This window comes from Dromiciops gliroides, chromosome 1 (genome assembly GCF_019393635.1).
Source record: "Dromiciops gliroides isolate mDroGli1 chromosome 1, mDroGli1.pri, whole genome shotgun sequence".
In the NCBI taxonomy this organism is placed as follows: domain Eukaryota; kingdom Metazoa; phylum Chordata; class Mammalia; order Microbiotheria; family Microbiotheriidae; genus Dromiciops; species Dromiciops gliroides.
The window spans coordinates 601,707,598-601,721,181 of record NC_057861.1 but is presented as its reverse complement, the minus strand read 5'-3'; the positions used below and the strand labels follow the sequence as shown (position 1 = coordinate 601,721,181).

General features: G+C 44.2%; 1 protein-coding gene across 1 annotated transcript in view; it reads left to right on the top strand.

The window, feature by feature from the left end:
* The window catches only part of DNAI1 (dynein axonemal intermediate chain 1), a 285,479-nt gene that overhangs the window by 197,186 nt on the left and 74,709 nt on the right, over positions 1–13,584 (top strand). Inside the window, exon 13 of the mRNA XM_043987564.1 lies at positions 3,875–4,122. Coding sequence (XP_043843499.1) covers positions 3,875–4,122 — 248 coding nt within the window. The remainder of the gene's footprint in view (positions 1–3,874; positions 4,123–13,584) is intronic.

Genomic DNA, 13,584 nt, shown 5'->3' with positions numbered 1-13,584 from the left:
AGTTGGAGAGCTTCTTAGACTAAAGATAGTAATCCTGGATTAAAGAATACAAGATTTAAGGCTTCCAGTATTCAGAATGCTCTCGGACAACCCTCATGTTTCTTTTTACCTTCTATTCCCCGATGCTGCTCCAGCTCCCTTTTTCATTCTCTAAAACCCTGATGGGTTCTACTCCTGGCACTGGAATACTTTCCTTGGTAAAAAGGAGATTAGCAGGTGTTAAAGACGGATTCTCATCTAAGGCTTTCACAGTACAGTTACCAGAAGAATTAAGAGAGTATTTTACCCTTTGACCCAGAGATTCCAATACTAAGATCATGCCTCAAGGGGGTCAACGAGAAGAAGAAAATCTCAATACACACCAAAATATCTATAGCAACTAATTTTTTGTCATATGAAAATCAGAAATAAAAAATTAGAATTAGAAATAAAGTGGATCCCAACCAGTTGGGGAATGGTTAAATATAGATAGTGTGGATGTCATGAACTATCACTGTGCTATAAGAAATGACAAAAATGATTAATATAGAGAAGCATGGGAAGAGTTACACAATCTGATACAAAGTGAAGTAAGCAGAACTAAAAAAAAAATCATTTTATACTATGATCCCAACAATGTAATTGGAATGACCACAATAGTTAATGTTATAAAATTACAAAGAACAAGCATGATTCCAAGAAAAGATATGAGAATATACTTTGATAAAGATTTGGGAAGACTACTTTGTTGATTTGGATATGATATGTCTGTGCAATGGCATAGGTTTTCAGATTTTTTTTTTGATGTATTGATCAGTTTCACTGATTTTTTCCCTTTGTTTTTTTTTCTTTAAAAACATTATAATTGGAATGATTTTCTGGAAGGAAGGAAAGAAAAGGATTCTGGGGAAATTTCAATGATGTAGAAATTGTGGTGATCTTTTTTAAAAAGGTATCAATCAAATTTATTTTTTAAAAAGAAAATATTTCAAAGGACAACTTTGGGGAGAAATATGGGTAGCATTCTGACTCATTTTGTGTCAGAAGAAGAATGCTTGTAGATTCTTCTATTCAAAAGGGTGTCTAGAATTCAACATGTGAGTGGTGAGGTTATCCTATATAACAGTCAATTCTGCCTCTCATCTGTCCTTTCTTCTCCATTTCTACTTTTGCCCTCTCTTTTACCTGTACCATTGCAATAATCTCTAAACTGATCTTGCCACTTCCCAGTGTCTCCCCTTTCAATCCACTGCTGCCAGATTTATCTTCTAAAGTAGAATTTTGATTATATCATCTCCTTATTTAAAAGAAACAAACAAACCTTCAGCAGGTCCAATTACCGCTGAATAAAATCCAAACTACGGAGCTCTTCATTGAAAGTCATCTGTGATCTGCCTCCTGCCTACGTTTTTAGTTGTATTTCCACTGCTTTTTTTTAATGTTTCAAGGCTAACCTACAAATGTTCAAAAGTCATACCCATTCTGGTCTGACACTCACTTCCTAAGAGCATTAGCATATAATTCGCTTGTACACACACACACTTTCTCCAAGCCCAATGTTAAAGTCTCTAATAGACTCTAGAAAAATGATTTGCGGGTGGTTTAGCTCGAGCCAAGTTGAACTTCTCATTATTCCCCAAACATACCCCATGCTTTCCTGCATCTGTGTTTTTATTTGTGTACCTGGAATGCCCTCCCCATCACAAATAAAAATAATAATAGGTAATAACATTAATTATATAGCCCTTTAGGATGCCCATCAATTGGGGAATGGCTGGACAAGTTGTGGTATATGAATGTAATGGAATACTATTGTGCTGTAAGAAACGATGAGCAGGAGGAGTTCAGAGAAACCTGGAGGGTCTTGCATGGGCTGATGATGAGTGAGATGAGCAGAACCAGAAGAACATTGTACACAATATCATCAACATTGTGTGTTGATCTACTGTGATGAACTATATTCTTCTCACCAATGCAATGGTACAGAAGAGTTCCAGGGAACTCATGATAGAAGAGGATCTCCAAATCCAGAAAAAAAAAAAAGAACTGTGGAATATAGATGCTGAACGAACCATACTATTTCTTTTGTTTTTGGTGCTGTTGTTTTTCCATTTTGAGTTTTTTTTGTCATTGCTCTGATTTTTCTCTTATAACATGACTAATGAAGAAATATGTTTAATGTTATTATGTGTATATATATATATAAAACCTATATCAGATTACCTGCTAACTAGGGGAGGGGGGAGGGAGGAGAGGGAGGGAGAAAAATTTGAAATTGGAAAGCTTGTATAAACAAAAGTTGAGAACTATTTTTACATGTAACGGGGAAAAAATAAAATACTTTATTAAAAAAAATTATATAGCTCTTTAGGGTTTGCAAAGTGCTTTACAAATATTATCTCACTCTCACAAAAACCCTTGGAGGTAGGTGCTATTATTATCCCCATTTTAACAGATGAGGAAACTGAGGCAAACAGAGGTGAAGTGATTTGCCCAGGATCACACAGTAAGTGTCCAAGGCTGTATTTGAACTCAGGTCTATCCCCACTCCAGATCCAGTGTTCTATCTACCACACCACTTAGCTGTCTGAATTCATATTCACCTGCCCTAATCCTACCCAACATTAAAGACGAGCCCAAATTTTACCCCGCTCAGGGAAGTCTTCTCTGGTTCTAGTTCCACCCTTCCCCCAACTCCCTACTCTCAACAGATGTGATTATTCCCGCTTCAGTCTTCGTGAAGCACTTTGTCCCTCTCTTGTATCACTTATTACATTCTGCTTTGTGTTGTGGTTATTTGTATACATGTCCATTCCCCTCAACTAGATTAGAAACTCTCAAAAATTGGGCGGGTGCCACATGTGTCTGCTGAGGACAAAAAGACGACTTGAGTTAGGACTTTCTGCTTTTGATTCTAAGCTGGCTCAGACTTTGTGGCTCTCCTTAACTGGGTATATCTTTAGAACACTGAGGACTTACTTACAAAGAAGAGGAAAAACAATTATAGACCAAGTCTTTGTCTGAAAGAAATATTTTCTCTAGGTTTTTTTAAAAAGATAATAGTAAATGCATTAAACAAGTGAAAAATGAGAATAAGTATTACTACCCCCAAATTAATTTAAAGTCACAGGCCACTGGGCCTGCAGGGTAAGTAGGTCAGTGCTAATCCATAGGTGTATAAATCATACATTCTGCTCTTCTAAAAGAGTAAGAATATAACCTACACACATACACATACACAGAGATATCCCCACAATTTCTCCAAACCCAAAATTCTGGGTCTGGTGGACTCTATGTAGTGGATCAGGGGGTTAAGGTGAGCCTCAAATATGTCTGATCCTCCCCCTCCCAAATAACTAACTCTCATAGTTAGTTGTTGTTCAGTCACTTCAGTTATGTCTGACTCTTTGTTAGCCTGTTTGCGGTTTTCTTGGCAAAGATACCGGAGTAGTTTGCCATTTGCTTCTCCAGTTCATTTTACAGATGAGGAAACGAAGGCAAACAGGGTTAAGTGACTTGCCCAGGGTCACACAGCTAGTAAGTGTCTGTGGCCAGATTTGAACCCAGGTCTTCCTGACTCTAGGCCTGGTGCTTTATCCACAGCAGCACCTAGCTTGTGGTAGGCAGAACTTTTCAGGGCATTTTCAGTTCCAATATCTTATTCAAGCCCTATAAGGCAGGCAGGGCAAGCACATCTCTTTTTGACAGCTGGACAAACTGTGGCCTGGGGAAAGGTCAAATGGTTTGCTCAAGGACAGACTGGGAGGGTTGGCCAAAGCAAGACTAGACCGCAGACCTCCTGACCCCCGTCCAGGGCCCTCTGTCCCACTCTACCTCACTATATGTCTATAGTAACTCCTTCCATCAGTTCATAAATCCTGATTTCTTGACCCAGATGACTTCATGAAGCAAAACCGGGGCATGCTGCTCCTGTATACCCTGAAGAACCCCAGCTTCCCAGAATACATCTTCAGCAGTGAGTGTGGCATCATGTGCCTGGACATGCATGTCGAACACCCCTACCTGGTGGCCGTGGGCTACTATGACGGCAACGTGGCCATCTACAATCTGAAGAAGCCCCATTCACAGCCATCCTACAAGAGCTCGGCCAAATTAGGAAAGCACTCGGAACCTGTGTGGCAGGTGAGTGTGCACAGAGGTGAGTAGGACAGCTGGAGGGAGTCCAGTGAGGGTCCAGAAAAAGTGTAGACTTGAACTTAGGAAAGGCCTGGTGCTGCTAGGGGCAGATCCTGTGTTTGGAGATCTCTCACTTTCCCCACAGCCCAGAGGTGACTCACTGAGAAGAGATTCAAAGGAATTATCTGGAAAACATCTTCTAGGCCATAATGGCGGCAGAGCTGCTGACCGTGTTGATAAAATTCAGTGCACAATACTCCTTCCTCTCCATTTGGTTTTAATGACTTCTATCCAGAGGAACCAGACCACTTCCCCATTATTCAATGTGAGCCAGTGATCTCAGCATCCTTTGTGAATTTCCTCTTGATTTTCTTGGAGCAAAGTCAGGAGGTTTCTTCAGGACCCTAATGGGGGAATGACCCCATTGACTCCTAGTAACTTTTGTTTGTTAGCCTGGGCTCGTTTGTCAGGAATGACCAGGGGAAAAGCAGGTTCATTCATGGCTCCCTCAAAAACAGCTAGTCTAGGACAAGACTTGTATACATGCATAGCACCTCCCTGATGAGATCCTCCCTTAATTTACTTATACTCATACTTAGGGTCTTGCCACAGTAAAGCACTTTGGGTGCAAGGGTTGCCTATAACTCATGAAGCTCACCAATATGCATCAAGCCAATAGACATGATGAGCTCTTTTTTTTTTTTTTGGCAAGGCAATGAGGGTTAAGTGACTTGCCCAGGATCACACATCTAGAAAGTATCAAATGTCTGAAGACATGATGGGCTCTTAGCAAAAGGATTTATTAAGATGGGGTGTGGAGAACAGCACAAAACAATACCCCCAAATCAGAAGTGATTCTCTTGTATGTACATTTAGCATTTATGGGAAAAGTGAAATAAAATTTATCATTTAATGTGTCAACTGGATCAGAACCAGCCTCTAACCTGTGAATGGCCTGAGCAGAACAGAGCAGGCCAGAGACAGGAGAGTCAGGATTTAAATGAAGTTTTATTTTCAGAGTAAGGAAAAGGGCTTGCAAGCAAGGAGGAGCTATAGACACATGTGCCAGGGCCCCACCCCTAGTTGGGGAGGCCCGAGGTAGATCTCAATACTTATCCTGATGGTTGCCCAGTAAGCTGTAGCCCTGACAATGAGGGGGCAGCAAGCATGTGACAAGTTTGATTCAGTGCAGGACTTCCCAAGTTTGTCCAGTGTTTGTCTTTGATCAGAGAACACCTGGTGAATTTTGTGACTAGCCCAGACGGTGAGATCATCCAGAGGGTGATCTCAAAGGATTGTTGTCCTGCCAATCTCAGGGCACAGCTTGCTTGCTGGGCCTTAGCTCTGGAAAACAGGGGGTCTAAGTTTTATTTTGTCAAATGGTACCAGTCCACATATGTAGGATACACGTGTGGCAAAGGCAGCTCTCACCTCCTGGTACTATAGGACCTAGAAATCATCTCTCTGGGTAGAATCCTCATATTGTTTCCATTGGATGTGATGTCTCTGCTATGTGAGTTACTCATTTGGGCTCACAGTTTCCAGGGCTAACTAACTAGTGCTCCCTCTCTGTCTCTTTTTGTCTCTCTCTGTCTGTCTCTGTCTCTCTGTCTCTGTGTCTCTCTATCTCTCTCTTTCTCTCTGTCTCTCTGTCTCTGTCTCTCTCTCTTTGCCTCTACCTGTCTCTCTGTGTGTGTCTCTCTCTGTCTCTGTCTCTGTCTCTGTCTCTCTCTTGTCCATATCCAGTTCTCTTCTCTGCTACCCTCAAGTGATGCCTTTCTGTATCTGTGTTTATCAGGAGTATGTGTCTCTTCTCCCTCAAATGTGCCTTGAAGTCTCTCATACCATAAACTTTCAATCTGCTGGATGGGTTGTCTTCCTCTGGGCAAGTAGCTGCTAGACCTCATGGCTGATGGAGGGCAAGGGGCAAATAAATCTCCTTTTTCCCCCACTCCCCTTCCCCCTAGGTCTTATTCCATACACTCATTCTGGATTGGAACTCCCTGGAACTGTTCAAGGTTTAGTTATTTAAAACACCCACAGGAGTGGCTAATTTGTTTGCTCAATCTCTTTGTTCCTTTCCCTGCCTCAATCAGAGAGGTGTTTGCACCTCATAAAGGTGTTAACACCTCATTACCTCATCTGTGTGACTATATTTTGTGACTATATCGACTGAGTCAGGTCAGGGAAATCACATCCTTCCTCCCTTACACATATCTCATAGAGTTATATTTCACCATCCCATGGTCATCTAACTGAAAAGAATTTAATATCTTAGCATAACCCCTCATGCAAAACCTTTAGAGAAACATTAGCTAAATTAACCTTATCTAGTGACTTCTATAATAAGGAATACTTTCCAGTAGCAGATGCCATTTTTCTTCATTTTGCCCCGGCCCTTGAGGTACTGCAGCTGGGCCTCTTCTTTCTCAGGGGCTGCCAAAGAAGCAGTGGGCAGTGGATATTCCTGTTGTGGGATAGAAGGAGGGATGGTCGCCCTCTCTCTCTCTCTCTTTCAAAAGACTGTCCTCATTGGGCAAGAAACCGTGGGGAAGGGAATGGAAGGGGAGGGGAGGGGAGGGGAGGGGAAGGGGATGGACTAAGGGGGAGGGTAGGAAAGAGTCTGATGCTTTGGAAAGAACACTAGATTTGGGACCGGGGGGACGTGGATTTGAATATTTGCTCTGAGCTTGACTACTTGTGTGTGATTTTTAGGATTATGACTGAGGCTATTTTCATTATTTGAGTCATTTGTATGTTTATGCTAAGCTACAAATTTCCCCTGATAGTGCATGTTCTTGATAGTTCTCATAAAACACCCCCTCTAAAACATTTTGCTTATTTAATGGAGTTCCTCCTGCCAGGCACTCCTTTAGCCGGAGCTTAGAACACTGGATTCAGAGTCAGAGGACCCACTTTAAATCCCAGCTCTGCCAACCTTGGACAAATCCCTCACCTCTCTGGACCTCGCTTTCTTTATCTCTAAATGAAAGGCATGAACCGAGAGGTCTCTGCAGTCCTTTCCAGTTCTATCTCCTATAAGAATAGAATAAAATAGGCTATCAGTGAGTACCAGAGAAAGGAATAGGACCAGGCCTCCTGACTCCTGCCAACTATGAGCAAAGGACTGGGGAACTAGTGGGCCCGGCAATTCTACTGCCATTTCCCCTCTTTTTGTGTTTGTCTTTACGCAGTTCTGAACCAAGAGGCAGAGGAGGGGATGAGTCTGAGCATGACCTCTTTGCATCAGAGAGAGATGGGGAAATCAGCGAGGGAAATGACCTAAGCAGGAGGAGAAAAGAAGCTGGGGTTTTAAGGAAGCTTAGATAACAGAGTTGGGCTCTTTTTCTCTCTGGGGAATACTTATTCCATCTAACTAGCCTTTTGGCCAGTGTGGGTAGAACAGGGCTACTCTGCTCCTCCGCTCAATTCCCTAATGGTTTTTTACTTTCCAATGTCCAGATTCTCCAATTCTTATCTAGTAATTTAAAAAATAATAATAACCTGTATTTATATAGCACTTTAAGGCTTATAAAGGGCACCTAGGTGGTACAATGGATAGAACATCAGCCCCGGAGTCAGGAGGACCTGAGTTCAAATCTGGCCTCAGACACTTACTAGCTGTGTGACTCTAGACAAGTCATTTAACCCTGTTTGCCTCAGTTTCCTCTTCTATAAAATGAGTTGGAGAAGGAGATGGCAAACCACTCCAGTATCTTCACCAAGAAAACCCCAAATGGGGTCATGAAGAGTCAGACATGACTAATCAACAAAACAAATTAAGGCTTACAAAGTGCTTTCCTCACCACAACCCTCTGAGGTAGAAAGTGCAAATGTAATTAATTTTATGGATGGGGAAACTACAATTCTGTAAAGTTCACTTACTTGCCCATGCTCAGACAGCTGTTACTCAACTGAGGCAGAATTCAAACCTGGGCCTCCTGACTACAGCAATGTATCTTTTACCTAACACTGCAAACTCCTGCCCCCTTGGGAGTGGTTTGTAAAGGCCCTGCTCTCAGGCAATCTCGGCTTGGAAGAGGCCTCAGACACAAAAGCAGCTCAATTCTGCCTTTACATGTTCACATCCCAACTCTTTCCAGTGGGGGCACAAACTCATTAGAGTTCATATTTATTTAATGGCAGTTCACACTTATGTTTAGTCAACTAGGTGGCATAGCAGCAGATAGAGGACTAGACCTGAGTTCAAACCCAGCCTCAGTTGTTTGCCAGCTGCATGATCCTGGGCAAGGCAAGTCACTTTGCCTCTTGTACCTGTAAAATGGGAATAATAATAATAATAAAATATCTGCCTCCCAGCATTGCTATGAGGCTAAAATGAGAGAATATCTGTAAAGCTCTCTGCCAATATAAATATTAGCTATTATTATTAGCTATTCAATATCATGCTTTACTTTTCCTCATAGCAATTCTGTGAGTGGGATAGTATAAAGAGTATTATCAGGGGCATCTAGGTGGCGCAGTGGATAGAGCACTGGCCCTAGATTCAGGAGGGCCTGAGTTCAAATCCAGCCTCAGGCACTTGACACTAGCTGTGTGACCCTGGGCAAGTCACTTAGCCCTGATTGCCCCACCCAAAAAAAAAAAGAGTATTATCCCCATCTTACAAATGTGGGAACTGAGAAATTAAGTTGACTAGCCTAAGGTCACACAGCTAATGATTCAGGACTAGCTCCCCAGTCCCTTCTGACCCTAAATATATGCCTCTTTCTACTACATAAAGCATATTCAGAGGAAAGTGATCAAGGCAGTGAAGGATAAAATGAGATAACATATGTAAAGTGCTGTGTAAACTTGATGTGCTATCTAAATGTTAGCTATGCATTATTAGGGCTTTATAAAGCATTTTCAAACTCTGTCCTGTAAGGCTGGGTTAATAGAATTAGAAATGTTTGGCCTGAAAAAGAGAAGACTTGTGGGGAGGGATTTGGATAGGGGATGGATAGGAAGGACATGATCATCATCTTCAAATATGTGAAGGACTCTCCTGTAGAAGATGGATTAGACTTAATGGATGTAAAGGAGGACTCTCTAAGCATTAGAGCAGCCCAGCAATGGGAGGAGTTGCCTTGTGAATTGCTGAGCTCCCTTGTCACAGGAGAGGGTTAAGCAGAGTCTGAAAATCCACCTGCCAGCAAGGTTGTGGAAAGGATCTTGGTATTGATAATCAATCAATAAACATTTATTAAGCACCCACCAGGTGTCAGGCACTGTACAAAGCGCTGGGGATACAAAAAGAGCAAAATATGGTCCCTGCCCTCAAGGAGCTCACAGTCTGGCGGTCAAGACAACATGCAAACAAATAAATACAAAACAAGCTATAAATAGAAAACAACACAGGGAAGGCCCTGGAATAAAGAGGAGTTGAAGAAGGACTTCCTATAGAAAGAGGGATTTTACTTGGGACCTAAAGGAAGCCAGAGAGGTCAGTAGTGGACTTGCTGTTCTCTCGTGCCCCTTCCCACTTTCAGATTCCATGCTCCTATGATCCCGCCCATTCTACCATCCTCACAAGGAATGCAGGAAGAATCAAAAGCGCTCCCCAGATCTGAGGTGCTTTGTTGAATGAGAATATTATAATCACTGCCATGCACTGCTGGATGAGGGAGCTCTTGCCCTGGAGACCTGCAGAGCTGACACTCCCAGAGACCCTTTCCAGGGTCCATCCCAGCAGCCCAGAGTTTCATCTTGGACCCTTACAGTGTCAAGGGCATTTAATTAGTTTAGAATTTAGGATTGTCCTTTTGATATGGCAAGACTGGACCCAAGGTAGCCATGGCTAATCAAGAGGCTCCACACTGAATCCTGAGGGACCTCCTGGCAGATCCATAGCATTAATGAGCCTTCCTTCCATGCTCTCTGCTCACTTATCCTACAGTGTGGACCATGGGAAGTTAGACAACAATCATTCAATCCCATACAAATTGGAAAGTTAATGGTCTGACTTTCAACCTTCATTCATGCCTTCATATTCCCCTCTCAGGCTCATTCTCTTCCTTCTCTTTCCCTGACCAGCTAAACCTATAAAGTAAGGGGATGCAGAAGCTTAAAAGTCAAAGCCCCTGCTTCTAATCATGTTGAGAACAGGCTGACAGGATGGAACCTGACGTCCTATTGGCCTTTATAGCCCCAGATTTCTCTGCTGGTGGGTCTACTGTGAGTCTACTCCCTGGGGCTTCCCTTGGCTCCCTAGCCAAATAGCATCTCTGCTATTTCAGGCTCACAAGGCAGGACAGAAAGCTTGGGGCTTTGTTCTAAACTATTTTCAGTTTCTGACCTTCCTCAGGTACTAATAAGGTAGAAGCAAGAGAGATCCAAGGTATCCCTTCCACTCCATTCAATCCAGCTCCCTAAGTCTGCAATCACTCTCTTGGTGTACTGATCCCTGTGCTGGCCAGGACTTCAGGGAAGTCAAAGGAAAAGCTAGGATCCCCAACCTTGGGGTCCTTCACCATCCCAATAGAGAAAAAAGATACACATGTAAGCAGAGAACAATGTGAATTGTGTCTGTCAGCTGCCAATGAGGGACTCAAACATCAAGCACTGGTAGGCCAAGGAGGAGGTGAGTGGGAAAGAGTTTTCCTGGTTGGGGAACCATCCTTTTTCCCACAAGCGGAGAGAGATTATCTGATATCTCCAGTTACATCAAAGGGTCAGGGGAATGAACTGGGAAGTCGTGTCCCTTAGGTATCTCACAGGCCAGGTGGTTTAATTTACTTTTTAAATTACTTTCACGATCTCACTTGATATTCAAACTAGTCCATGAGGTAGGCAGGGTAAATAGGACTCTGTATCTGTTTTACAGATAGGGAAAGTGAGACTAGGAGAGAGAATTACGACCTAACTCCTCTGGGCCAAGCAATGAGCTCACCGTCATTTGAAGTGTTCAAGGAATGACTCAATGGCACCTGCTGGGAATATTATAGTGGTGATTTTTGCATGGGGTAGGAAGTGAAAGTGGATAATGTCTAAGGTTCCTTTCAACCCTCATGTTCTTTGATTGAAGAGAAACAAGAAGACTCACCATTTCTTGTGCTTGAAAGTTGGCAAAACGCTTTAGATATGTTATCTCATCTGACTCTCACAACAACCTTGGGAGGTAGATTCTATTCTTATACCCATTTCACAGATGAGGAAGTTAAAAGCAAAGGCTGTTCTGACTTTCCCACAGTCACCTAACTGGTAGGTGTCAGAGTTGGAAACAGAACCTGTTTCTGTTGACTGCCTCCCAACACTTACGTCATTAGATCCCACCGCCCCCCCGAGCAACCAAGAAGCTAGAACTAAGTCTGGGATCTACAACTCTCAAGGAAGGTCTCCTGCAAGTTCCCCAGCACCCCAACTCCTGGAACTCCCTGGAGGAGTGATGGGTAGAAGATGCAATGAAGCAAATTCAGGCTTAGTATCAGGGAAGGCTTCCTTATTTATATAGCCTTACAGCTAGAGCAATCCAAAAGTGGAGTGAGCAGCCTTCAGGGGCAACAGGATTCTACCCCATGGAGGTCTTTAAGCAAAGTCTCAATTCTTTGGGGGTATGGGTTGGACTACATGGCCACCAAGATCCCTTCAAACCCCGAGATTCAGTGATCCCGAGCTTCTTACCCCAAATTCATGCATCCTCTGGCTTGAGCTAACCACTGTACCACCTGTGCAGCATGGCCTAATGGATAGAAAGGAGGCCTCAAAGCTAGGAGGAATGGGGCTCAGGTCCTGCTTCTGATACATACTGGCTCTGAGTCAGTGAATTCACCTCACAATGCTCCAGGTGGCTCCTGAAAACTCAATTGCAGACAGAGAAGGTGCCCACCTGCGTTGGTAGAGCGAGTTTCCAGTGACGTCTGAGGTCCAGTCTGTCTCCCTACCCCTGGCTTGAGCCCCATGGGGTTTTCTGCTTGAACAAGATGGAGAAGAAAAGACTGTTGAGATGCCTGGGTCTGGCAAAGCCGCTGAACAAAAGTGCCCTTCTTAATTAACTGAAACTGGAGCAAACCGCCTTCCAGCTATATGAAGCAACACATCACCTTCTATTCCCCACCCGCATCCCAGCCAGCCGTACCCCTCCTATGGAGCTAGAGAGCAACCGACCAAGCAGGGGAGGCCAGACTGCAACCAGGACCTCCGATGTCCTCCCCTCCCAGTCCTGGGCCAGTAGTCTAGAGCTCTCCCAGGAGTGAGATGAGAGCTACAAAATGCCTTAAAGACCCTAGGGAGAAAAAAGAGACTCTGGAACAAACAGGCTCTGAGGTGGGAGATGTACTGCAGGCTCCATTCCCTGGCCTGCTGGCTCTGCCCCAGAAAGGCACAGGCAGGAGGAGCTGAGAACACCCAGGGCCTGCCACGGATGAACTCGGGGCCGGGAAGTTTTCAAGGAGGGCCAGTGCCAGCTTCCCTAGGCTGGAGCAGGGGGGACAGACACAGGTCTACAGAGCAGGAAAAGGCCTTTGAGGTCCCCGAGTCCAACCCTCTCCCTTCCCAGCTGGGCCCCCAAGAGGCCCTGAGTGACTCTCCCAAGGTCACAGGGCTGGAACCCGTGTCCTCTGCCCCCACTGTTTCAGTGTGCTCCACGGCGCTGCCAGAGCAAGTCACATCACAACGAAGGAAGCCTGGCTGGAAAGGCCTGTGATCATCCATCATCCCTCCCTTGATTCCACAGGCTGTGTGTATCCCATTAGCTTCTTGTTTTCCAAATCTGGTAGAGAGCATCGAATGACAGATCACCAAGGAGGAGAAATCCGACATGGAGAAGACATAACAAGTTTACTTGGCTTTCCCCCAGGAGCCAAGCCAGGACGCTGGCTAGTCCAGGCTGAAAGTGTCTGAGAGATAAAGTTCCCTCTGTTTTCCCCGGGAGACAGACGCCTGCTAAAGGAGAAGACTAACTGCATTGTGGCATTTAGAGGCTGGTGGTGTCCTTGCTTCAGAGTTCATCTTTGGCACTACCATACCCCTGCCTCAGGCCCATCCCCACTTCATGCCCCCTCCTCACCCCAACACACACTTGTAGCTGTGTCCAAACCTGGCTTTCCTTTCCCAGACCATGGTATTAGTAGCTGATAACAGTGCATGAAGTTCTCCCTCCAATGACCTCTGCTGTTTAATGCAAAGGGGGGGGGGGCATGTGCCTATGAAAGTTGAAAAAGTTCAAGACCCCGGTTCAATCAGCACATAGTTATGAAGGCCTACTGTGTGCAGGGCACTGCAATGGTTTCTTTTTTCCCCCCTTGGAGCAATTGGGGTTAAGTGACTTGCCTAGGGTCACACAGCTAGTAAGTGTTAAGTGTCTGAGGCCAGATTTTAACTCAGGTCCTCCTAAATCCAAGGCCAGTACTCTATCCACTGCACCACCTAGCTGCCCCCACTGCAGTGGTTTCTAATGAAATGCCAAAGTTTAAGTAATGAAGCTAAGGGAAACATTTTTGGATGGGGGGAGAGGGGAAGTGGGAGTGT